Raw genomic sequence first — 25195 nt, 5'->3', positions numbered from 1 at the left:
CAAGACGTGATGAATAAAATGTTCCAATTTAATCCATTTTAACTGAGCAAAAGGGAAATTGGTTGGCACCACACACTTGCACACACGCTTTTTCAGCTTTCCAGCATGTTCGATCGCATGTTTTCCACCCTCGGTGACACTCGGACACCGGAGATCCGCTTTGAGCAGGTTTTTCGCACGACCAACCCTTTTTTGACATCTTGCCCAATCTCGGGCAGTGGGAACGAGTTTTTATGGAGCACCGGGCCGGGAACTGGAGCAGGAACCCAAAACGGGGCTAACAGATTATGTATTTAAAAGTGAGAGCAGCTTGGGGCACGCATTTGAAACCGGCCAAACGTGGGGGAGATTCAACTTTGAGGGTGCGACTAGTAGGAAAAGTACACTTTGCAAGCATGCAAATTTTTACACCCGGATTTGTGGTAAAACGGATTTGAAATGTGTTCCGAAATTGGAGTTTAACAAAATAATTTCCATTCAATAAAGTACTATTCGTTATTTTTTTTAGAACTTTTGGGCCGAGAAATCTTTATTTTTCAATTTTGTCTTTATATTGGAGTTACCAATTAAAGAATTGTGAAGCCAACTTTTTATAACCTATTTTTAAATAAGTGCTGTTAATAATATTTTTTGAATAAGTTTAGTTAATTAAAGTTAATAAACCCATTCCTTACTCATTTATTCAGAAATCTTTTACTAACTTCCGTGTACGCTGGACTGACTACCTTACTAAATAGCTTATCAGACGCTACAATTGCTTGAAGGGTTTGGCTTGCTGTAGAAGTGCACGGTTATCGGGGTGCACGGAGATAGCTCACCTTTTTTAACAGACGATTGGTCATCTGGTTGCATTCTCACAACATAACCTATCAACCTATCGGAGCCTGGCACTTTTAATTCGATACTATCCCGGCCGTTCTTGCGTACCCATCAACGCCATCACTCTATCTCCATTTGGACCTACCACGCCTCCTCTGTCCGTGTGGACGGTCTTTTTGGACTGGGTCTTCCTGTGACATTCTCAAGATATGACCAGTCCACCAGAGCCTGCCAGGTCTTCTTCACAGCAGGATGGTGATATTACCGAACAGCTCATCATTGTAACGGCTCGTCTATTGTCCTTCACATACGGGACTAACAATCTTTCTCAGCATCTTCCTCTCGAATGCGGTTAAATGGATTCCGTCAGTTTTTGATAGAGCCCATGTCTCAGAAGCTTATATGTTGGTACTCATACGAGGGCAAAATGTTTTTCGCGAACGCGACAAAGAAAGATTCGTCAGATTTAAAGTCTGAGAAGCGTATATGAATATTTTCTATACTTAAAATGTGCTATGCTACCTTACTCAGCCTATAGTATGAGCGGCAGTGGGTCAACATCCTTCTGAGAGTCTCAGATTTTTAACCCAAGAAAGGTGAAGATTTGGGGGATGTCACAGTTGCGATTACCTATCACATCAACTCGGCGTAACTTATTAACAGCTACAGGACTATTTCGATACATGTCAAAAAATAATGAAGCCAGCATTAACAGAAGAAAGACCTCCCATTTCCTGAGGATCCAAATAAAAAGGAAAAAGTTTTTAAGGAAGTACAGGCAAATGATGGTTGTTTCGAAAATGTTTAAAAAACATAGGATCAACGTAATTTTGTTACTCAATTTTTTTGTTCATTACTCTCCAGTGGTTGAAACCACGGTTTCAAGCCGCAACACTGAAAATATAAATAAATTCTCGAGATATTTTTGGAAAAATTTAACATTTAACTAGAACTCAAGACGAACGACGAAAAAATGATCACGAAAATCTGTCGCCGAAATAAGGCGGACAAAAGATTTTTGCGTATCCAGTCCTTATCACAACTATTACAAACTAATAATAACATATAAATGACTTATGTTTAGGATAATTTCTTAAACACATAAATGCTAATACTAGAACTTTATTTTAATTACGCTCCTAAAATGTATATATTATAAAAAAAACAATAAAATCATATGCATTTAGCCGTGTTAGGGAGTGTATTATTTGTCAAAAGAAGGGTAAGGTTTGATAAGCTCGGATTAAAAAAAATATCAAAATTGGTCCTTTTGGCTCCAACTTTCTTGAAGCAAAAAATAGACCAAACATAAGACAAACAGAAGATATATTAATCAACAACAAAAAAACTTAGCACATGCTGAAGAATGAAGTAGATGATAAAGTAGGAAATATTTTAAAAATTAAATATTTTAAATTAAAATGCTTCTCACAATTTTATTAAATCCACACTTCTAGTACAACAACTGGTCTGAGGCATGACAGCTCTCTGAAGTCTACTGTTGTATCCAGGTACAACGTTCTCCCGTTTGTTTTACAGTTACCTATTCCACTTATGCCACTATTATTTATGCAAATTCTTCAATGACGTATCGGTACAATAATACGCACTGATTGAAGGGTACTCGCAACGCGGTACTAAACACCCAACGACAGGCTATCAGTTTCTGTTACGTGTCAGCCATCAGCCTCTAACAACACCCGAACAACAATGTCGGTTAATCGTCACTTTTCGCACATGGTCCCACGTCTTTCGCGTGCCTAAGCAGCCGAAATGAAGCAGATAATATCGGAACAAAATATGTTTCCAATGCTGTCCATCATTACGGCTGGCCCACTGATCGAAACGAACGGAGGTCGTACCGTACGCGGGTCAGTTTTTTTTTTTGGTTAATTTTCTTTTCTCGATCCTTCCCGCGAACGAACTTTCCGCGATTTCCATCCACCCATGCTCCCCCCCCCCCCTTTCTCTCTCTCTCCCTCCTTAATCGCGAGATCATTATGAACGCCACTTTTGGGAGGAGTACTCGAAACCGGAAGGGAGGGCAAACACCAACATTATGTTTGGCGCCCATTTCTGCCTTGCTTGCTATGAATTTCGGTATACTCGCGTCCGCTCTGTGTGTGTGTGTAACGAAAAGCAGCAATAATGAAAAAAAATCCCCCATAGAAGGAGATCCCACCGCCCGATCGGCGACAGCAATGGGGAGATAATGTTGGACTTTTGTTTATCTTTTGCCTTCACCCAACCACCCATTACCAGGGGTGGAACCCAACAAGCTTCCGGATGGGAAGGGGTGGGTCGGTGGGGATGAAAGATGGAGCTCCGACATCAAGCACACAATCACGGCCCCACACTCGAGTGGCCAGTTCCAACGTCATGCGCCTTGCCTGCTGAAGCCACGCCACGGGTTAGCGGGTTTTCAACCATCCGAGACTGTGGACAACTTCAACCAGCCAGACACACTCGATGAACCGTGGCTGGATGTTGGTTACCACCCAGCTCCCTCCAACACCTTCGGGCCCGACCACCACCAGCCGATCGGGGTGGGTTGGGATTGGGGTTGGGGCCACCAAACGGCATCGCAGCCATTTCTCGCATAGATATTTAAAGATCGGTCGGTTTCAAAAACTGACCATAACTACCGCGATCAGCTGCGAGCTCAGCGAGACACCGCGTCCGCGAACAACCGGAACACGAGAAAAAAAAAACGCCGAACCAATTGTGCTGCTGCAGCGAGAAGTTGATTCAGATTCGATTCAGGTGGCCGCGTGAGATACGGACGGGGTGTTGCAGTGCTTGTGACTTTGTTGAGGTGCTTTAGTGAAGCGGTTTTGCAGAGTTCAGTCGCTAATAATACTCAAAAAATAGTAGCAGTGATACAGCATGAAAATGGCATCGAAGATTGTAAGTAATGACGCTCCGACTGGTTTAAATGCAACTTTCAATAAGTGTCGTTGAAGGAACTCTGTGTAACAAAGAGACTTTATAAGTGAACAATGAATAGTTGATGAGTTATTACAAGTGGCTGGTCTGTGACCATGAAGGACATGACCGATGTGTGGAATTACACTAGTAGTTGAGTGTGTATCTTCAATTAAAAATGTCTGATTTCGTGATTAACATAGTGCAAAAGAACACGGTTTGGTAGACTTCCGAAAATGTCGGAGAGGTTATCTTTGCTGAAGAGATCGATCCAGATAGGATGTTTTAAACAATCTTTAGTGATCCTTCGAGTGGATAGGTAACACAAACTAATACCGTCTACCGTTCTACCTTCGGACAGGTTTTTGCCGCTTTCCTCATCATTACCATGCTTGTGTGTGCCTTCGATGCACTTCCTGTTCCCGATCATGCCAAGTGAGTATGGTGCTTTACCCAGCCTTACTCCGAGGATTTACCCGATTTTGCCATTTTACTGCTATCCCACAGAATTCGTATCCACGTGCCGATCAAGCACCACACACATCTGCACACGAAAACCGTGGTGAAAACGGTGCATGTCGGCATCCCGGTAAAGAACGTCAAGACGCACGACGATGAGCATGGCTGGGAGTATGGCAAGAAGAAGAAGGGCGCCTCCAGCTACCTGTCCTACATTTGAGCAGCAACAGGATCACACGCATAGCGTGCGTGAGTGTATTTAGGCGTTTGGAACCAAAAAATAGAATTATCAATAAATTATAGGTACTAATATGTAACGCAAACGTTTTATCGTATAAGAAATGAAAGAAAAGTTCGTTGTAGTTTGTTGTGGAGAATGTAAGTTTTCAACCAATGAAAGGTAAGTTGACATGGCAGTGATGATGATAATTTAATTTAATATTTAATATTATATTAATATCACATTAACTATCAATAACGATAGAATATCTTTAGAATAGCTTAAAAGAAGATGACATATACGACTCCGATAAAAAAATGATACGATCGAGTTCGCTGCAAGGATATTGATCTTGTTTATCGTTAAATAAATTCTAATTGAATTATGGATTATGTTTTCCTAACGGCACGACTAGCTTTGCTGGAAACATAACGAATCTTTTAAGCATCATTCTATCGATCATGGATCACGAATTGATCTATCCAACTGATCCAACTTGACAAGCTTAATTGAATATGGCAATGACTTTAAATAAATAAGGAGACAAGTGTCCTGATAGGAGCAGATATCTCGAAGCTAGCTGATACCTGAGCCAGCTTAGCATATAAGGTATGGCTGTTACAGGAAGATTTTAGAGGGAAACTGCGCTAAACGACGTCATGCCGGCGTCCTTCATTCCATTCCAGCCTTTGTGATCGTTGCACCAAAATCACAACTCCATCTTTTTGTGATTTTATTGCTGATTAATTTCGTGCCATTCTCATGAAATTACCAGCCTATCAGAGCCTGGCTATCTTTACTTTTTTATATTCAATAAGGACACTTTTCACGTATTGTTGCATTGTTTCTCTTATTCAAATTATTGTAATGGCTTTTCCATTGTCCACCACATCAAAATTTGGGCATTTTCCTCACTAAATCCATGTCTCACAGACTTATGAGATTCCTGGGACTTTAAATGTTTTATGAGGTACAGTGTAGCAAATTTATACGTTAAATAAAATCTATTAAATAATAAATAAATTCGGCAAGGTACCCTTCCTTCATGTATCTAAAGAAGTGGTACTCCCTGTATCGACTACCTAACAGTTCGCATAAGAGGTCTCGTAAAAGGAGCGCCCTTAGTATGGATCTAGTATCAGGATGACCCGTAAAAGGGGCCTGGTGTTAGACAGAGAGCTGGCCGTCAGTGTTTGTCATTTTTCTTCAGTATACATCTCACAAAGGTCCTCTCAAAAATCTAGCTGATCTCGCCAATCACGAAACTCGGGCTGATAGGGGCTCCCAACTTCCATTCCTCCTAGGGCCTCTACAGGGCACCGAACTCTACGTAGGGGTGCACCATATAAGCGACACCTTTAGGACCCCTCTCGACATCTCAATGTATCTGCCTCAAATCCATTCCCTTAGGGCTACACGGCACTGGATGCACCACTGGTTCCGGAGTAGTCCTGATCCCTCTGTTTACTAATTTGCATGTGCCGTTGTGCTTCAGCAAACCTTTCAACCACACTTTCCTTGCACTTTTATGTCTACGTTATCTTTCGGCACAAGTGACTTCTGAGTATAAATAAGTCGCGTTTGTAAATAATTTTTGTAACAGTATTCTATGGACAAAGCATCCCTAAAACATCAATCCAGTATAATCTTGCAGAACAACAACAAAGTTAATTGAACTTATAATTAACCATGCATCTATCTCAGCCTTACATCCTTATTAACCGCAAGTCCCCGATTTATAAAAATGAATAAAACATAATTACAAAAAGGGGATAACATACCAGCACTCCCTTTCGATTGCAATTGCATTCTGTTTGCGTTTAAAAACTTTGTTTGTTTACATGCTACAGCTGTCACAGCGCTCTTCAATATGGCGGACCACCAAAACAACACCTGAACCAACCTGACACATTCCGCATTGTTCTGTGCCCGCTGCATTGCAAATCCAGCCAGTTGTGTTGTATTTTTGTTGATAGCAAGTGTAGAAAAAGACCCGCGTATACCAACTAAACTTTGCCCTCAACCATGGAGGAAGTGACCCCACGATCTAACGAACACTGGAAGCGGGTAAATTGCTCACAATTTCGATATCTTTGCTGTGCGCCTACCGTGCCCAGAAGGGCTGGCTGGCATTCTACCCGCTCCCTATCTATCTACGTCGTTCTTTATCAGCGATAAAAAATGTAATTTAAACACACAAAGCTGATATGATTCATGCATGTAGGCAGCAGGTGGATTGGAAAGATTGTGTCGTCATTGGGCATAGATTGAGTAGATTGAGCAGATTCCTATGCAAAACGTGTGCAATCTTCCACGGCGCACCATATTGTAGTTCGAACGCGCCTCTGTTTGTTTTACCTGCATCGTCGAACTCGGGAAAGGGAAGCCCTCCAAATGCACGGCACAGGTTTGATAGTCCAAGAGGGCAGCGAAAAACATCAAAATTATCATTTACCGGGCTTGCGGTTCTCACCGATATCCAAGCCTCCTCCGAACCGTCGTTACTATGCCGTATTCGTAGAATCTTTCATGGAACTGAATCGAGAACATTCTGTTTGTACAATTTGTAGGCTTATCTTGGTCCGCTGCCGGATGAGTTTCTGCGTGTTACGACAGCACAAGACATTCAGGAAGTCTCCGATAGGCAGGCCGCTTTGGCACTTCAAAGTTACCACAACACGTACACTCCGCACATGGTAAGACTCCGGACACCAGAAGCGTAAGATTGTAATGGAATGACTAATCCCATTCTGCACCCTTTCCAGGCTCCCAACTTTGTCGGCCGACTAAGCATCACCATTGCACAGGCCAAGCTGGTGAAAAACTACGGCATCACCCGCATGGATCCGTACGTGCGTTTGCGAGTGGGGCACTTTGTTTACGAAACGCAAACGGCGCCGAACGGTGGCCGGAATCCGCGCTGGAACCGTGTCATACACTGTCAGCTGCCGGCCGGTGTCGACACGATCGCGCTCGAGATCTACGACGAGTGCAACTTTTCCATGGACGAACTGATAGCGTGGGCCGAAATTCGCATCCCGCAGTCGGTGCTGCGTGGTGAGACGCACGAAGACTGGTACCCGCTTAGCGGTAAACAGGGCGAAGGGCTGGAGGGCAGCATCGATATGGTAATGAGCTTTAATGTAAGTATCTAGCAGACGAATGGTGGGAGATTTTACTGCAATTAAACCTTTGCCGTTCATCACTCTCTTCCAGAATATGGTCGTACAGCCGCGGATGATACAAACCAACGCTCCGGTCGTGTTGGTACCGAACGTGGCCACCGGCACCCCGATGCCCGTGTTTGTTGCTCCGAATCAACCGCAGGTGGCACGGCCACCACCTCCCGTGCTTTCCGACGACGATCTGACGCGCATTCACGAGATGTTCCCGCAGATCGATAAGGAGGTGGTCAAATCGGTCGCCGTAGCCAACAACCAGGACCGCGACGCAGTCATCAATGCCCTGCTGCAGATGAGCAGCTAGACTGGGAAACGATAAGCGAAGCAGGTGAAAGAAGATAAGATGATGGTGATGCGCTTAAGACCGAACGCATTTTACAGTGCCGCTGAATCCCCGCCGCTTGGGCAAGTTTATTGAACCTTCCAATAATTTTGTTGTTTATGTTAATATTTACGAAAGCTTCTAACTGTATTTAATAAATGTACGCTAGGCATATACTCTATCCAACGCAAATTTCTGTATGTGTCAATTCGTTGCAGTTTCCCGCGTTTGATGATTTTAAAACTTTAATCTGACGCATTGTTTGAAGAAAGAAAATGGCGAAAAATCGAACTGAACATGCTTTCAAAATTAAGAAACTAAATTAATGTAACTTGTATAGAACTTTAGCTAATAAATAATATATTTCTATCGCAATACTAGCATCGGGTTAAAAATCATTTCAAAAAGCGCACATTTGTAGCGCTCTGTGCAGAACACTACACCTGTCAGACGTTTGACAATCTGCGCCAACTAGATTGAGTTCGTGTGCGTGCAGCTTCATGTGCCTCTGACCAAGAGCGGTTGATTTTTGACGCAAGGATCGATGCAAACATGTAAACAAACTGGCCCATTTTGCCGCCATCGCAAACTCGTCCACAGTAAAGTGCCGAATTGTGTGTGAAAAAACGCTCAAAATGATCCGAATATCAGCGCTCAACGAGGAAGAATCGGACGAAGACAGTAACGTTTCCGATACCGAGCTAATAGTTACGAAAGAAGCCGAGGTACGGTGGATTTGGTGCGTTCGCTTGCCGCAGTGGACGTGTTTACCAATGTGTCGGCTTTTCCCTTTTTCAACAGGAAACCATTGCCATCTCGGAGTATGTACGTGCGCTGCAGATGAAAAAGGAGAACCGGCAGCAGGATGCGTTAGAACTGCTGCTGGAACTGTTGGATACGCAGGTCATCAACGATGTACGTAATTTGCCCTCGATCGCAGTGCCGGACTGGTCTGCCTTCTTTTTACGTCCATGTTGCTTGTTTTAGGTTACGCCCACCCAGGCGGACAACAAGCTGTTCGCGGTCAAGTACAACTGCTTTCGAAACATTGGGCTGATCTACGAGGAGCAAGGTAAGGAACATCTTGCCATCGAATTCCTTATGAAGGCAATGGATCTGGACGAAACGGACGTGTACACTATGTCCCGTTTGGCACACATGGCCCTCAAGATCGGCCACCTGCAGATAGCGAAAATGTACTTCGAAAAGTGTCTTAAACGCAATCCGAACCACTGGCCAAGCATGGAAGGGCTGCTGCGAGTGTTTTGTAGCGCTTCGAACGTGGTCGAAGCGTACGGATGGGCCAGCCAATGCCACCGAAAGGACGGTCGCAACAAGCTGTACATCGACGTGGTGAGAGCAATCAGGGAACGGTTTAAATCGACACTGCCATACCTGGATACGGTGTTCACCGTGCCACCGTCGTTCGATTTTTCGGAGGAAGAGAAGCACCGGCCGCTGGCAGCTGCCTTGGAAACGTTCGATCAGCTGTTCAAACCATGTCACCAGGCGGATGATACGCCAGATTTCACCGTAATGCCGGAAACGTTGCGAAATGTTATGAAAATAGAGGATCTTAGTTTCGAAACGATCGGCAACGTACTGGTAAAGCTGAACCAGCTGATGGAGGAACTAGATTTGGTAGGTTGATTGGAATTCTGAACGACACTATTGGGGTTGCTAATGGCGACGGGTGTAAAATTTTACCCACAGCGCTGTGTGTTCATGGTAGACACGGACGAACTGTTCTGCGAACACCAGAAGGCAACACCGGAACGAATCGTGGAAGATGTGCAGATGTCACCGGACGCAACCGAATGTAGTGCGGAACAGTCGGCGGCGAAAGACGATAATCGCATGGAAATTGAAGAGGAGGAAGTGTGTGGTGGTGAGTGATTAGTTTTTCATCAATTTTAAGTTATATGCTCGGTAGCAATAGAAATGTTCGCAAAACCTTTGCAGAAGAAGCGAACGATGTTTGCGGTGCGGCGGCCAAAAGCAATGACGAAGCGAATGGCAATGGTACGTCTGCTGCTGATAGTGCTGATTCTGGAGTTGGTAAGGATGTCTTGTGCGCTAAACCTGTCCCAAAGCTCATCACTCTTCCTTGCTCCACAGATGCGAACGAGCAAGCCAAAAACAAAGCCCGCCGAAGAGGTTCCGAGCTGAAGATTCTCGAGCAGTGGGGCTGGCATAAGAACCGACGCTCGACGCGAAAGAAAAGCGTACAGGAAGTGAACGATCCGGTCGATGCAACGGTCGATTCATTCTTCAAGCAAGCCGTTAAACAACATCTTTCGTGAGTGTACCTACCTTGTTGCCTGCTTTCCTTTCGTACAATAATGCTTGAAAATATTATGTTTTTAGCGAGGATTTACATTTCAAGGACTCTCCATTTGTGCCGGAAGCATGTACCGAGGCCCAACCAAGCGATCAAGCCAAGGGACGGACAGAATCTGCCGAAGCACATTCCACCAGCGGATCCACCGAGCAATCGCCTACTATTACGCAGTTGAATTTTTGCAGTGAATGTAATTTGCACAGCTTTGTCTCCGAGATGAAGGAAAGCAACGTTGATGTGTATGCGTTAATGTACGGATTTTTGGCGCACGTCTCTAAATCGTGGGGCGTCGCGATGAAACCGGAACTACGCTCGCTCTACCTGGAATTGCATTCACACTTCACACAGTACACCGATTACGGCTCGTGGAATCAACTGCCGGAGGATCGGCTGGAGGTGATATTTCAAATCACACTGTTTCATCTCGAGCTTAAGCTGGATGCCGGTTTGGCGCAGAGCGATGAGCAAACGCGAAGGTAATCTAATACTAAGTGAAGCATGACTGAGGGCCATTGCAGGGGTCTTTCGCCAGGGATGTTGCCGGTTGAGTCCTTGGCACGTCCTCCTCTGTCCTCGTTATGGGGATAGATATCGGTTACTTGGCTTGCCGTCACGAGAAACAAGCCTATTCTTTGCCCTAGCTTCAAAGCTCAGTGTTTAATTCAGCCCTTTCCGCCCTTTGCAGTGTGTTTGATCGATTCGATGAGGAAGTTTTCCATCGCTGCCGGTTCTACGTGGACAGCCTACCCAGTCCGCAAACCGTGACGGTGTATCGCATTCGATTGCTGTGGATTGCTTACATTCTCGACTGCAGTATGCAAAAATTCGACGAAGCTTTAGATAATCTCTATTTGGTAAGCTTATTCCTTCCTTGCTTCCTCCTCATTCTAATTAATGCATTTGATTTTTCCTTTCCCGTAGCTTTCCGAGCTGGTAGACGCACCGGGTGGTGCGTGCATCGAGCTAAACTTTCCAAATCAGCGAGCCAACACCAGCGTCAGCAAAGGCTCGGTTCGAGAGTTGATCGGCGAGACGGAACGCAAGCTGCGCATCGAACGTGTTAAGCGCCACTACGACAGCGGTGAGCATGAGCCGGTGGTCACAATACTGAAAGACACACTGCAGTACTACACCTCCGATGGGAATCCGGACGAATCGATTCTTAGCCTCACCATTCAAACGCAAATGTTGCTGGAATCGCTCTGGAGTATGGCCGAGATGGAGGTAATGCGCTCGAAGAAGGCAAAGCAGCTGCATTGCGAAATGTCCTCACGGGGTCGTCCTTCTGTACTGTTTGCAGGAATGTTTTCTCTGGTCGGAAAAATCCTTCACCTACTCCGTGCAACAGTTTATGACCGCCCCGGTACAGCACGACAGCCGCAAGTCACGCATGTGGGCAAACAATGTAAACTTCACGCTGCTCTACATTGAGTCGATCATCAAGCAGGAAGGAGTAGCTATCAGTACGTTTTGGACGATGCCTGTCGTATGGAGGCTTTTTTAAACATTCCAATATTTTCTCTCTCCCTTTTTGGCAGTCGATATGCTTGGTAAAAATCTATCGCGTCTCATCCAATCGCTGCATCGCTTGCTAACGCACCAGCTGGACCCGAGTGGGGAGAAGAATTATACCGCCCCACTTTGCCTGATCGAATGCTGGAGAGCTTGGATTGTGCTGTACTACATTTTAGAGCGGTAATCATACATTTCCCCCCAGGGTTCCATGGTATCCATTGCTTTATACGATTCCTTTCGTTTGCAGGCAAGACGATATGGATAGTTCGCTTAAGCTGAATCGCCCGCTGGCCATTGCCGATCAAAGTGGGACGTTAGAGTTGGAACCAGAACGTCTTTGCAATTCGATTATGATGTGCTTCGTTGCCCATGAGCTGCTGGGAAAGTGAGTTTGAATTCATCCCGCCCTCTTTCACCCGGTAGTAATGGAGCGGGTTTTTGTTTTCCACCACCCAAAATAGGAAAAATTGGTGCTCGAAAGGTGACAGTGGGCTGCTATTTCACACGCTCGATGTCGTTGTGCCCAAGATTCGTTCCCCAATGTTGGAACCGTTCCGCGAAACGTTGAACGAGTATCTCGAGCAGGTAACGTACTGCCTGTACGGCTACCCACAGAAACGGCCCCGGCTCCGACACATACAGGATCACTGTGCTGTGCAAGTAGCGCTTACCTGGGAACGAGCGATTCAGCTGTTCGATCTGTACCGCCCCGACAGTCTGCCGGAATTTAACTCATACAAGTAAGTGTAAGGGAAGTCAAAATTGAACACCCATTTAATGCTCCCGTTTTGCATCTACAGGCTGGAATCAATTTCGACCGATATGGAGGCACTGCTGCAGCGCATTATTCTGCTGATACCGCGCGAAATCAACATGATGAAGCTGTCCCGCCCGATATCCGAGTTTATCGATGGCAAGGGCAACACGTTGCCGGAGCCGGCCAACATTCTGCAGAGCGAAGTGAAGCCGATTTTCTATCTGTTGGCCGATTTTTACTTTAAAAGTCGTGATTTTACCCGTGCCATTCGGTACTACGTAATGGATCTGGCCCTGGAACCGTCGCGCTTTGACTCGTGGGCAGGAATTTCACTGTCCAAAGCAAGCAAGGTTGAGACGAAGCTTAACTCAACTGAAACAATACCGTAAGTGATGATGCGATTTGGAAGCAATGAAAGTCCAACAAGTTAAGGTTTTTTTTTGTCGTTTTGTGTTACAGCTTGCAGGAGTTTCTCGATGAAACGGACAACGGTATGAAGTGCTTCGATCAGTGTTTGCAGCTAAACGAAGAAGATTCGCAGCTGTGGATCGAGTACGGCTCGTTCGCTTACAACATTCATTCGTTCTGCTCGCGTAGCTTAAAGTTGCTCAGCGATACACTGTCCATGGAGAGGTAATACGGTGTTTGAGCTAGGTGACTAGGACGTTCATCAGCGCTAATGCTTCCCTTGTGATCCGAATTTCCAGCTTCGCTCTGGTGGAAACGCACAAGGAGCGCTGCCTGGATATAGCGTTCACGTGCTTCAACAAGGTGAGTCTTATCAAGCTGTGCTACAGCACTGCGACCGGTGACGGTATCGATGAGCAGCAGCAGCAGCAGCAGCAGCAGCAGCAGCTACAATCGAACCAAGAGAACGGCCACAATCACGAGGACGAAGTTTGGCTGCATCACTACATGCTCGGTAAGATAGCGGAGAAAAAGAAGGAACATCCGGCCGTCTACCTGACGCACTACCTGAAGTCGGCCAAATATCTGTACGAATGCAACGCGACCTACCCGATCAAGATCAACCACAGCAGCCCGTCGCAGCTCGCGATCGAAGCGCTCGAGATATTTTACCGCATCAACGCGGCCATCATCAAGTACGTGGAGCAACATTCGCCGATAAGCAAAAAAACGTCTCGATTATTCTTGCGCACGCTCAAGGAGCTATCAACCAGCCCGTTTGCGGTGAATCGTGCCAAGATAAATGAAAACATGCTGAAGCGAAAGATCTCACCGAACGCCGGTGGTAATGCAGCCGGCGCGACGGAAGTGGACGTTCCGGTTGATTCTCCCAAGGTCGCTAAAGCCGGAGAGCAAACTGCGCCGGAAGCTGTCGGACCTGTTCCAGCGCCATCGGATGTTGGGGAAGAATCTACTGTACGCGAGCAACCAGAATCGGCGGCTACTGTGTCCGTCACCGGTCCTCAGCCACAAGCACCGAACCCGGGAGCGAGTGATGTTCAGGTGGTGGAAGAGGTTGCATACGTTCCCTCACCGGCAGCCGGTGCCGCTCCGATGCCTGCCCGTGCACTGGAACATCTGCGAGTGGAGGAAATTAAGCAGCTGGGTGACCTTCAGCATCCAGCCATGCGTCGTGGATCGCAGGAAAGTGCAATTACATCCACCACTACGACGACCACCACCACCACCAGCAATTCCTCGTCCACGTCCAGCGATTCGTCCGACAGTGATTCGGATACGTCCTCCGACTCGGACAGTGACAGTACCTCCACGGACGATGAGCTCATTGTAAGTGTGATGGAGAGCAAGTTACTGCTCGCACATGTTTCTAACCCGATTCGCCCACTCCTAGAACCAGCAACCGATCGACCCAACGCAGCGGGACACCATCTTCAAGCTGTGCATTAAAAATCTGGAAGAGTGCATAACGCGCTTCCCGGAACACTACAAATCGATGTACCGTCTCGTACACCATTTCATGCACGCGCCCGGCTCGACAAAATCTTTCGCGAGTGCACGGCAGCTACTGCTCGGCACGTACCGCACCACGCTCGGTAATCAAATTCCGGGACTGTTTACCGAACGCAAGACGACCAATTTCTTTAACGTAAGTGTGTTAGTTTAAAATCTATTGAACTGCTTAATATGTGCTGTCTGTTCGCAACGCTTTGCAGGGTTTGTGGAGAATTCCGGCGTCGGACATTGATCGGCCGGGTAACTTTGCTTCCCACATTTCAAAGTGCGTGATCGTGCTGATGGAAACGTTGAAGGAGTTTGCCGAGTACGACATTCTGCTCGATTTGGCACTGCAGCTGCAGCGCACGCCAGAACCGGACAAGTAAGTACCTAGATCTAACCGGTTCAGATCGAACTCTCTGAGGTTGTGAAGAAAAGTCTCTTCTTAGAAGTGTTAATTGATATGCCACAACTGAGGTGAGAAGGAGTATACAGATCCATCCTCTCCTATCTTTGTCATGAATTAACATTAACTAAGAGGGCATAAGCCTTCCGACGAAACAGTAGCTTGAGCGTGTAGGTTAATCCTTGAGAAGCACCTTCAATACCATCAAAATGGATTGGAAAGGAGTTATGTTGGGGTCGACCCGAACTCGTTGGCACTAGGAATACGGCCCGAACAATTCCGGGTCGCTTACGGATGGCTCCGGCCCGGTAGGTTCGGGCTGAATAGCAACACAGGAAATGCTCAACCCATCGCACACCAATGCATTCGATAGTCTTCTACTTACTCAAATCCTGTACTGCGCTGGTGGAAGACACTAACAGGGCGTTAACGGGGAACAGCGGGAGCCTCAGTTTCCAATCCATTTCCAGGAAATACGGTCAATGGCTGCACTCACTCCCTCAGGTCTGTAAGCCTAGTGCCGAACGGGTTGCTGGTGAGCACCTTCCTGGTAGGGCCAAAGTTAGTCCATAGCACCGGCTGTTCGAAAATGGTGTCCTCCGCCAGCATAGTCCAGGACTCGTGCCCGTAGAGGACTATCGGCCATATCGATGGGTGATACATAGGAGGACCTCCTAGCTGTCGCCGTTGTTGTCCGAAGTTAAGATCGTGCCAAAGTAGCAAAACTCCTCGACCACTTCAAGATCGTCGACGTCAACCAATACTCTGTTTCCGAGTCGTGCTCTATCACGATCAAAGCCTCCGACAGGAAGCATCGGCCTCGCGTTTCCGATCCGATGATGTCGGTGTTATCCGCGCGGCCGAGTGAAAGTCGGTGATCTTGTATCCATTTCCCAAAAAGTATTCCACTACCAATCACAATGTCTCTTCTCATCGCTAGGAAGTATTTGAACGATTACGAGCGCAAAGAGCTGGTCCAGCAGGCGATACTGTACTGCGTCCAGGTGTACCGGAGCTTGCTCAAGAAGTACACAGACGGTCGCAACGACGCCGAGCTGCTCTCGCTCATGGTCGACATGTACAAAGCGTACCGCAAGATCATCAAGCACATGCAGGCGAAGGAGTCGATGTTTGCGACCGTGCTGGTCGACGCGTACCGGGTGTTTGTCAGCGATAAGGTGCCGAAACTGCCCGACAACATTAGCGTGCTCGATTTAGCCGTCAAGCTGTGCACGTACGAGATGAACTATCGCAAAACGCAGGAAAAGCAGCAACAGGCAAGCGCTAGCGCTGGTACAGGATCGACCTCAGGAACGACCGGGGCAGCAGCAGCAGCTGTGTCCGCCGCAGGTAACGGTGGCAATGGTTCGAAACAGATGCTAACCAGCGGTGAGCTGCCGGCAACGATGATTGTACCGATGCAACCGATATCGGCGGTAAGTTATTCGTTCTTGTTCTTCATTTAAAGGGCCACAGCTTTAAAGCTATCCTTTATTTACTCTCAACAGAACTTTATCCCTGGGCTTACGAAACAAAATCGGCGCTTGGGTGTGACGAAAGCCACCGCTTCTGCTTCCGCTGCACCACCAACGTCAACGGCCGCAACCACTGAACAGTCCAGCGTTCCGCAGCCTTCCTATCCTGCCACGCATCAATACGCACAAAGCGCGCTGACCAGCATGATGATGTCCGACCTTTCGTCACGCGTCACCATCACGCCGATTATGCTCGATTCCGTACCATCCTCGACGACCGGTAGCAACAGTTCGAATAAAGCAACCACCGCTTCGTCTTCAACGTCCGCCACGACCGTACCAACCGCGGCAGCGAAATCGATGCCCTTTTCGCCCGGAACATCTTCCAGCGATCTGCTCCTACCACTGCCATCGGTAACGCCACCAACACCAACGGCTAGCTCGCCGGCAACCGGTGCCGTGAGCTCTTCCACGCTCTACCAACAGTATCTGAAGCTGTTCAGCCAAATTCCAAACATTGCTGCGATCGGCAACAGTCCCATGATGACGGCCGCTTTTACCGAGTATCTAGGTAGTATTGCAAGTATGCATAGTTTTGCGGAAAACCCGCTCTAATTCTTCTTTCCCCATTTTCTCAGCTGCTTTTAAAATGCAAAGCCAGAAAGCTGCACTTTCTCCGAGCACCGATCGAAGCACCTCCACACCTTCCCCACTACCTCCCCCGATGGCGCTGGGCATGCCGAAAGGTCAGATGGCCAGTTCCGCCAGTAAAGATTACAACCCGGTCGGCAGCGGCAGCAGCAGCAGTCAGCAAACCACCGCTCCCACCGCTAGCACCACGCTCGGAGCAAGCAAAAAAGGCTCTTCCGGAACAAAATCCATAAACGTTGAGCAACACCAGCATCAGCTCGCTACCATTACGCTCACGCCGATGTCAACACTGACCGGCACTGGTCCACTGCCGACGAAGAAAGATGCCCGCGTATCCTCACCCTTCGGAGGCACAGCGCAGCGCGTGGCTTCGCCGTCGCCCATCCCCACCATTACACCGTCGGACGGTCCAATCCCGGCACGGAGCAAAGACCCAGCGGCGGGTGGTCGCAAAGCGAAGGGCAGAAAGGCGGGAGCGGGGCAACAAACGCGCCCGGCACCGTACAGCAGACCCAACGCTATGAATCAGCCAATACCGCAGCTCGGAGTTCCCGGCCTTTCGATCGAACCCGTGATGGGTCCGCTGATGCAACCCGTCGGTACAGGGAAAGCATCCGGATCGACAACAAACACCGGCCGTACGGATAAATCGCTCGCCGCCGGCCAGTTCGATGCCAGCGTGCCGAAAGATTTGATAGCCTCCTACATGGAACTGCTGCAAAAGTATCCCCACATGGCACGGTCGTGGTTGATGAGCATGAAGGGAGGAACTGGCGCGACGGCTCCCACCGTTCCCGGTATGCCACCCCTGCCAGCAACGGGTGGCCGGAAGCAATCTGCTAAGCAGTCCGCCAAAGCGACTGCCGCAATGCAGAACGCGCTGGTGGGAAGCAATCGTTTCGCTTCCGCGAGTCCCACTGCCGGCATTCCACGAATCGGTGCGACCATAACACCGGTCCCGACGGGTGCCGGCGGGTATCCACCGACCGACAGCTACAACAGACAATCGGCGATGATCGGTGCTGGGGGTGGTGGTGGTGGTGCCGGTACCTCGTCCACCCCTTCCCCAATCTCAATGCATCCGATGGGTGTTGGGTAAGTGGTCGATCAATCAATCCCGATCTCCCTCTATTAACCAGCTCTTCTCTAAATGATGTTTTAGATCAAACCAGCAACAGGCGAAAACCCTGCAGCAAAAGCTTGCCGAACGCCAGAAAGCGAACAAGGCGCGCGAAAGTGAAGGTGCTGGTGGCGGTGGATCGGGTCATCAGGGGGGTGCAGCGGTCAACACCACCACCGCGAAACCAAAACCGCCCGCCGATGATCCGATGGATGTGATCGTGCTTGAATGATCGTTGCAGCAAGCTTCGCGCAATCTGGAAAACCGGGTCGCTCTAGATCTGGGCCAACATTAATCGTAGCAATAGTTGCTTGGTAACTGGCCAATAAAAACAGATACTGGATTTTACATCTTCTTCTTACCCACTTATCAGGCGCTTTGGGCATACCACGCCTACTCTGTCCACGTGGACGGTCGTAAAGGAGTTTGCCAGCTTCTGGGGCTGTCTGGTGCAATTCTCATGACATGACCAGCCTACCGGCGGCCTGTGAGATGCCCCGCTTGGATTGTGGCATGCATGTCGCCATCGTTCTCTGGGATTTTGACGGGATGACCTCGCCCTTTGCTCAACGGGCTGAAACTTACTTACTTACTTACTTATCAGGCGCTACAACCGCTTTGCGGTCTTGGCCTGCTGCAACAATCCTCGATACCGCTCACGGTTCAGCGCCGTCGTCTGCCAATACGTTATCCCGGCCGATCTGGCGGACGCATCAACGCCATCACTCCATCTCAATTTGGGCCTACCACGCCTCCTCTGTCCTTGTGGACGGCCTAAAAGGACTTTACGGGCTGGGTCGTCCGGTGTCATTCTCATGACGTGACCAGGCCACCGGAGCCTGGCGAGTCTAATGCGCTGTACGATAGTGAGATCATCGTACAGCTCGTAGAGCTCGTCGTTGTAGCGGCTCCTCCATTGTCCTTCCACTCATACGGGGCCAAAAATCCTTCTGAGCATCTTCCCCTCGAACACGGCTAAGAGGGTTTCGTCAGTTTTGGACAGATTCCATGTCTCAGGAGCGTATGTGAGTACTGGGACTATAAATGTTCTGTACAGTCCCAGCTTCGTCCGTCGCGACAGGTATTTAGAGTGGAGAAGTTTCCTCAGGCTGTAGTATGACCGGTTGGCAGCCAGCACCCGTGCGCGTAACTCAACATTAATGTTGTTGTCGGTGCTGACTTATGACCCCAGATAGGTGAAGTTTCCCCCAAGCCAACGCCCAACAGCCCAACGGGCTGAAACAGTCGATTTTATATCCGAAGTCTTTCCTTCCGCACTTTACTCAGTCGGTGATTGCTTCGCTTGGTCAAACGATCTGTTCAACTCATCTTTTGACGCGATTGTGCGTCTTGTTTCATCCGTTTCCTCTCATGTCTACGATCCTTGCAGGCATGTTTTGGGACATGCGTACAACATGACCCGCCCATCGAAACCTTCCGTAGTCTCACCACATGGTAACTCAGTTGGTGGCAGCCCAAGTCCATTGCAGGCACGTCCCTTCTTCTTCTTCTTTCTTGGCCTGATTCTATGGAGATCAGGGCCTGGTGTTCTATCAGTTTCCAGGAAACTCGGTGAATGGCGAGTGCATTGGAGTCCTCCGCCAGCATCCGTCCGTGCCCCCCGTCCACTTTGGAAGTTTGTCAATGCCAGGCGGAAATCCTCCGGCTTTCCCAGCTCCATCTGCTTCGCTCTGACACACTGGCAACACACCATCAGCAGTTTGTGATATCTTTGCCTCACGTTTCACCGCCACCTTTCTTCCGGAAGTGAATGAGACGGGGCAAATTGTTGATGCACTATCACACACACATGATATCACACGTGATGCCATGACTGCTCGCTTGCCTATCTGTGATGAGTCTTCAATACTAACAGCTATTGACCGTCTCAAGCCATCGTTTGTCCCGGGACGCGATTCTGCGCCTTCCATCCTGGAGCGAAGTGCTGCCACCATTGCGCCAATCCTGGTCTCGATTTTTCGCGACTCGTTCCGTCTGGGTACCTTATCCTGCTAGCTGGAAAGCCTCGTGGTTAGTTCCAGTGCACAAAACAGGGAGACAAATTACCGCGGCATCACATCGCTTTGCGCCTGCGCTAAGGTTTTCGAGCTTGTTGTGTACGAACCGCTTCTCGCTGCTGCCTCGAACTACCTCAGCACTACTCAACACGGATTCGTCCCCAAGCGCTCAACCACCACAAACTTAGTTGCATTTGTCAGCCAATGCCACAGAACCATCGACTCCGGCTCCCAGGTGGACGCGGTATATACGGACATCAAAGTAGCCTTGCTACTCGCCAAGTTCCAGGTGTTGGGTACGCCCGTCCAATTGCTAACTTGGTTCCGCGTTCGTATCTCGCCGGCCGATCGTACCGCGTGAAAATGGGACCCCATTTGTCGCGTTGTATTCCTGCTTCTTCAGGGGTGCCTCAAGGGAGCAAAACCTCGGGCTGCTGCTGTTCGTCATTTTCATCAATGACCGTAACTAAGGTGCTCCCCGCTGGAAGCCACCTACTGTTTACCACCTCCGCCTTCAAGCTACACTCGGTTCATTCCAATCCTGGTGTGTTCAGAGAATGGTCTTGAATTGTTTGTTGAGAAGTTTGTTGTCGTAACGTTCACGTTCAAAGCGCTGTCCTCTGGTGTACGACCCCACAATAACTGGTTCTGCTATTGTCCGCAAAAGCTGTGTTAGGGATTCAGGAGTGCTCCACGATGAGAAACTGAGCTTCCACGAACAGCTCGGACACGTCGTCACCAAGGGCTACCAGCTGAAAGGCTTGCTTAAGCAACTTACTCGCGACTTCACGGACCCGGTCTCCATCGAGACGCTCTCTGCTCCTTGGTTCGATCGGTGCTGGAGTATGCCTCCATTGTACGGTGGCCATCTGCTGTTCGACCCCTAGCCTGTTTGGAATCCGTCCAGCGCAAATTCACCCGGTTCGCATTGCGCTTCTGGAGGGTCCCAAGTGGACTACGACGCTCGCTGTGCGCTTTTGGGTATCGAGTCGCGTGAACCAGCGTAACTGCAACGCCCAGAGACTATTTGTTGCGGGACTATTGGACTACCGGCTCCCCAACACTACTCTCTGGCCATTCGGGTTACCGTAATAACACATTCAACACCAAGATCAGCATGGCGGACGCTGCTCCAGCCCGTGGTGGATTTAGGCGGTGGTCGTGGCCGTGGTCGCGGCGGAAAGGAAGACTCGAAGGAATGGGTGCCGGTGACGAAGCTGGGCCGCCTGGTAAAGGATGGCAAGATTCGCACGCTCGAGGAGATCTACCTGTACTCGCTCCCGATCAAAGAGTTCGAGCTCATCGACTTCTTCCTGAACCGTCTGCTGATGGATGAGGTGCTGAAGATGATGCCCGTCCAGAAGCAGACCCGTGCCGGTCAGCGTACCCGCTTGAAGGCGTTCGTCGCCATCGGCGATAGCAACGGTCACATCGGTCTCGGTGTGAAGTGGCCACCACCATCCGTGGTGCCATCATCCTGGCCAAGCTATCGATCCGTTCTGGTGCGTCTGATTCCGGCCCCACGTGGTACCGGCATTGTGTCTGCCCCGGTACCGAAGAAGCTGCTGCAGATGGCAGTTGCAGTGGTTCGACCACGACGCTCGGCACCTTCGCCAAGGCCACGTACGCCGCCATTGCCAAGACGTACGCCTTCCTCACGCCGGACTTGTGGAAGGATCTGCCACTGAACAAGACCCCGTACCAGGAGTTTGTCGACTTCTTCGACAGGACTAACAAGACAGGAACAAGTTGACGCTCAGCGCATCATCGAGATGTAAGGAGAGGATTCTCTGCATTTTGACGATCCAGTGCTGATGCTAGCAATTGGAATCTAACTCGACTCCCCAACACTACTCTCTGGGCTCAACTTACACATCCCAACCAAGGACGCTTCGCCCAAGGACGCTGCTTGACGTAGAGGATCGCCGAACCCGTTTTGGTATCTTTGATTTTTTTTTCGTTTATTTATAGAGGCTTTGGGTCTTTGAGACTTCATTCGCCTCTTTCCTGTCTATTGTTACATATGTGTGGTTAAAAACTATGGCTTAACTATTGCTTAACTATTATTCTTTTTGTAATATGGAAACTATTGTGCTATAAATTTATAGTTCTCGGTACAGGTTGCTGATGTGTAAAAATCGGATGAGGCGGTTCTGCTGTTGCTTGTCGGGAGATAGTATGATGGCTAGGTCGGTATCTAGATGGCAGGTTGTTCGGTGTGTAGTGTATCCATGGCAATCGGTAAGGATGTGGCGGACGGTAATGTCGACGCCACAGAAGCTGCAAAGTGGAGGACTGGATCTGTCGAGAAGGTAGGAGTGGGTCAGACGGGTGTGACCAAAGCGAAGCCGGGAAAGGACTCGTTGGATGTGGCTGGAATCGGGATCGTCCCAGGGTGCGGTGTTGTGTTTGATGGAGCGGAGTTTTGTGGAGAGGTCTAGGTTGTGCCAGGTGGTGTTCCAGTGTTGAGCGACTATTGCGTTAGTGAAGCGGATGGCGTCACGGCGCGAAAGAGAGCTGTGCGGTTCGGCCGGACGGAGCCGACCTTCGTTTGCAAGACAATCGGCTTTCTCGTTTCCGTCGATTCCGGAATGACCCGGAATCCAACAGAGGACTATTTCAGGAGATGGACGGATGTCATCTAGGAGCTGAATGTGTGGGTCTTTTGAGGAACCGTGTTGAAGGGTCAAGACCATGGGCGATTGCTCTGCTTCCTCCCCGTTGGAAATATCTAATTTGTTTGCGCATCACTTCGATGGTCTTTTTGTTGATCCGACTCACTCTACCGCGTCTCTTGTGGCTGGGCTCTCGAGTGTTCCTCGGGACTATATTAACGCTCACTCGGTGCATATCGACGAGCAGATGGTGTTCACTGCACTTTGTCAGCTTAAACGCTCTTTTTCTCCTGGTCCTGACGGCATCCCTTCTTCCGCACTCATTGACGCTATAGAGGCGATTGCTCCTATGTTGATTCGCCTATGCACTAGGTCGGTTGATACAGGAGTTTTTCCCTCTCTTTGGAGATCAGCTTGGCTGATCCCAGTCTTTAAGAAAGGTTGCCGGACGTCCCCCTTAAATTATCGAGGCATCTCCATCCTTTGTGCAGCGTCCAAAGTCCTCGAGTATGTGATCTACTCTTCTATCCTTCCTATTGTTTCCCCGTTAATACCATCCTCCCAGCACGGTTTCGTGCCGAGACGCTCTACCCTGTCGAACCTTATGTCGTTGATGATCGATCTGTTTCCGCACACAGTCGCTGGTAGGCAGGTTGACGTCATCTACACAGATTTCAAAGCTGCGTTCGACTGTTTGTCGCATCAATTGCTTATGGCAAAGCTCGAGCGAATGGGTTTCGGTGGAGCCCTTCTTCTCTGGCTCTGTTCCTTTTTGGAAGGACCGGTCGTACAGGGTAAGGGTCGATGGGGCTCTGTCGGACCCGTTCATCAGCAAATCTGGGGTTCCTCAGGGTAGAGTCTTGAGTCCTTTATTGTTTTCACTTTTCATCGCCGATTGCATTCAATCGCTTCCCCCTAACGGTTGTTTGTTGTATGCCGACGATGTCAAGTTTTATCTTCCTGTGTCTTCGTCCCGCGACTCCCGCTCCCTCCAATCCTACATAGATGCTTTCGCTGGCTGGTGCATATCCAACGGGCTCGTTCTTTGTGTCTCGAAGTGCTGTGTAATTTCGTTTGGTCGCTCTTCTTCCAAACATTTACACCAGTATCGGCTCTACGACTCAACACTTCCGCGAGTTTCCTTGGTCAGGAACCTTGGAGTGCGGCTGGACGACAAATTGTCCTTCGAGCCGCATCTCAACTCGGTCCTTGAGCGGGTCTAATCGCTCGTATGTCCACTGAGATTCGAGACCCGTTATGCCTGAGAGCGCTGTATTGTTGCTGGGTGCGTCCCATCCTGGAGTACGCCAGTGTTGTATGGTCCCCCGCTGGTGTCACCGCTATGAATAGGTTGGAGAGGGTGCAGAGGAAGTTTACGCGGATAGCCGCTAGGCGTTTACTGAACGACCCCAGCACAACCTTACCTTCTTATTCGGAGCGGTGCCAGCTACTGGGTTTGGTTAAGCTGGAAGATCGTCATGGTCATGCTCGCAAGTTATTTATTGCCAACATCCTACTTTCCAACATTGACTCCCCCGCCCTTCTGGCAGCTATCCCTTTATATGTCCCCTCCCATCGCTTACGCGTACGTCCTCCCCTGCTTATCCCTTTTTGTCGTACGCGGTTTTCCCAGAGCGATCCATGGATGCGCGCGTTACTAGCATTCAATTCGGTTGGTGATCTGTTTGACCACAATATCTCCATTAATTGTTTCCGCTCCCGTCTTTTGTCTTCTTCATCCTAAAATCTATTTTTCTTTTCTTCACTAGCCATCTCTGCCTGCTCCCTATATCCTCCTTATGTGTTATGTATGTTTAGTTATAAGATAAATTGACTTTGTAAAGCCCTTGAGGCAAACAATTTGAATTAAGAAGAATAGAATAAAAAAGGGCTGCCAGAACACTAGCGCTGTCGGTGAAGATGACGTTCGGAATCTCGGTCCGAAGTCCTTCGTCGGCGGCAAGACGGATGGCTATTAATTCGGCTGACGGAGCCGTCTGTGTAGATGTGGTGATGGTGCTGGTATTTGGTCCGGATCAGGTGCGTAAAGGTGGTATTGGCGATGTGGCTGCTTTTTCCGGTTCCCCGGAGAGTTTGTTTCAGTTCCCAGTCTACGGCAGGAGTGCTATGGTACCAGGGACGTACCATCGGAGGAAGCTGGTGGTTGGTGAGTTGTTGCAGGTCGGAGTTAGCTCTGGTAAGGAGGGCAGTTGCGTCGATTCCTTTCTCAAGGATCCGAGCTGCAGCTGCCACGAGTCTGTTGGTGATGATGTGCTGAAATGGAAGAAAACCGCTTTCGCAGAGGAGGGAAACAATCGGGCTGGTGACAAAAGCACCAGTGGCGTAGCGGATGGCTGTATTGTAGACGGGTGCTACTCTCTTCGCGAAGGTTGCTCGCTCGCGGAAAACAATCTCGATGCCGTAGGGTACCTTTGATCCCTTTCTCC

The 25195-nt window shown here is 48.9% G+C and overlaps 4 protein-coding genes and 1 pseudogene across 4 annotated transcripts in view; 4 read left to right on the top strand and 1 right to left on the bottom strand.

The window, feature by feature from the left end:
• LOC118507070 overlaps positions 1–6401 on the bottom strand; it is a 36738-nt gene extending 30337 nt beyond the window's left edge. Inside the window, exon 1 of the mRNA XM_036045049.1 lies at positions 6327–6401. Coding sequence (XP_035900942.1) covers positions 6327–6361 — 35 coding nt within the window. The 5' untranslated portion in view covers positions 6362–6401. The remainder of the gene's footprint in view (positions 1–6326) is intronic.
• On the top strand, positions 3442–4520 carry LOC118507074. Its single transcript, XM_036045057.1, has 3 exons — positions 3442–3726; positions 4106–4179; positions 4252–4520. The coding sequence occupies exons 1-3, from the start codon at positions 3706–3708 to the stop codon at positions 4421–4423; spliced, it is 267 nt and encodes an 88-aa protein (XP_035900950.1). The 5' UTR covers positions 3442–3705; the 3' UTR covers positions 4424–4520.
• LOC118507068 (toll-interacting protein-like) lies at positions 6324–8119 on the top strand. The gene is made up of 4 exons (XM_036045047.1): positions 6324–6490; positions 6994–7119; positions 7189–7566; positions 7640–8119. Exons 1-4 carry the CDS (start codon positions 6449–6451, stop codon positions 7907–7909), a joined length of 816 nt encoding a protein of 271 aa, XP_035900940.1. The 5' UTR covers positions 6324–6448; the 3' UTR covers positions 7910–8119.
• A 332-nt stretch (positions 8120–8451) lies between these two features.
• On the top strand, positions 8452–18463 carry LOC118507065. The gene is made up of 22 exons (XM_036045044.1): positions 8452–8652; positions 8729–8842; positions 8915–9568; positions 9641–9815; positions 9890–9985; positions 10046–10226; positions 10295–10744; positions 10954–11122; positions 11190–11492; positions 11569–11731; positions 11807–11963; positions 12031–12168; positions 12245–12523; positions 12584–12925; positions 13000–13173; positions 13248–14295; positions 14360–14614; positions 14682–14845; positions 15810–16305; positions 16378–16915; positions 16983–18090; positions 18158–18463. Exons 1-22 carry the CDS (start codon positions 8563–8565, stop codon positions 18345–18347), a joined length of 7284 nt encoding a protein of 2427 aa, XP_035900937.1. The 5' UTR covers positions 8452–8562; the 3' UTR covers positions 18348–18463.
• A 1067-nt stretch (positions 18464–19530) lies between these two features.
• Positions 19531–21886, top strand: LOC118502396 (annotated as a pseudogene).
• Positions 21887–25195: the final 3309 nt, after the last annotated feature.

Source organism: Anopheles stephensi, chromosome 2, assembly GCF_013141755.1.
Source record: "Anopheles stephensi strain Indian chromosome 2, UCI_ANSTEP_V1.0, whole genome shotgun sequence".
NCBI lineage: Eukaryota > Metazoa > Arthropoda > Insecta > Diptera > Culicidae > Anopheles > Anopheles stephensi.
This window is presented reverse-complemented; position numbering and strand designations above follow the sequence as displayed.

What these genes read in the sequence shown, in the direction of transcription:
- LOC118507074 (XM_036045057.1), top strand. Translation starts at nt 3,706, where the DNA reads ATGAAAATGGCATCGAAGATT. An exon ending in TGAAAATGGCATCGAAGATT is followed by an intron (nt 3,727 to 4,105) that starts GTAAGTAATGAC and finishes ACCTTCGGACAG; the next exon opens with GTTTTTGCCGCTTTCCTCAT. An exon ending in CCTGTTCCCGATCATGCCAA is followed by an intron (nt 4,180 to 4,251) that starts GTGAGTATGGTG and finishes GCTATCCCACAG; the next exon opens with AATTCGTATCCACGTGCCGA.
- LOC118507068 (XM_036045047.1), top strand. Translation starts at nt 6,449, where the DNA reads ATGGAGGAAGTGACCCCACGATCTAACGAACACTGGAAGCGG. An exon ending in CTAACGAACACTGGAAGCGG is followed by an intron (nt 6,491 to 6,993) that starts GTAAATTGCTCA and finishes TACAATTTGTAG; the next exon opens with GCTTATCTTGGTCCGCTGCC. An exon ending in ACACGTACACTCCGCACATG is followed by an intron (nt 7,120 to 7,188) that starts GTAAGACTCCGG and finishes CACCCTTTCCAG; the next exon opens with GCTCCCAACTTTGTCGGCCG.
- LOC118507065 (XM_036045044.1), top strand. Translation starts at nt 8,563, where the DNA reads ATGATCCGAATATCAGCGCTCAACGAGGAAGAATCGGACGAAGACAGT. An exon ending in AGAGGAGGAAGTGTGTGGTG is followed by an intron (nt 9,816 to 9,889) that starts GTGAGTGATTAG and finishes AAACCTTTGCAG; the next exon opens with AAGAAGCGAACGATGTTTGC. An exon ending in CTTTAGATAATCTCTATTTG is followed by an intron (nt 11,123 to 11,189) that starts GTAAGCTTATTC and finishes CCTTTCCCGTAG; the next exon opens with CTTTCCGAGCTGGTAGACGC.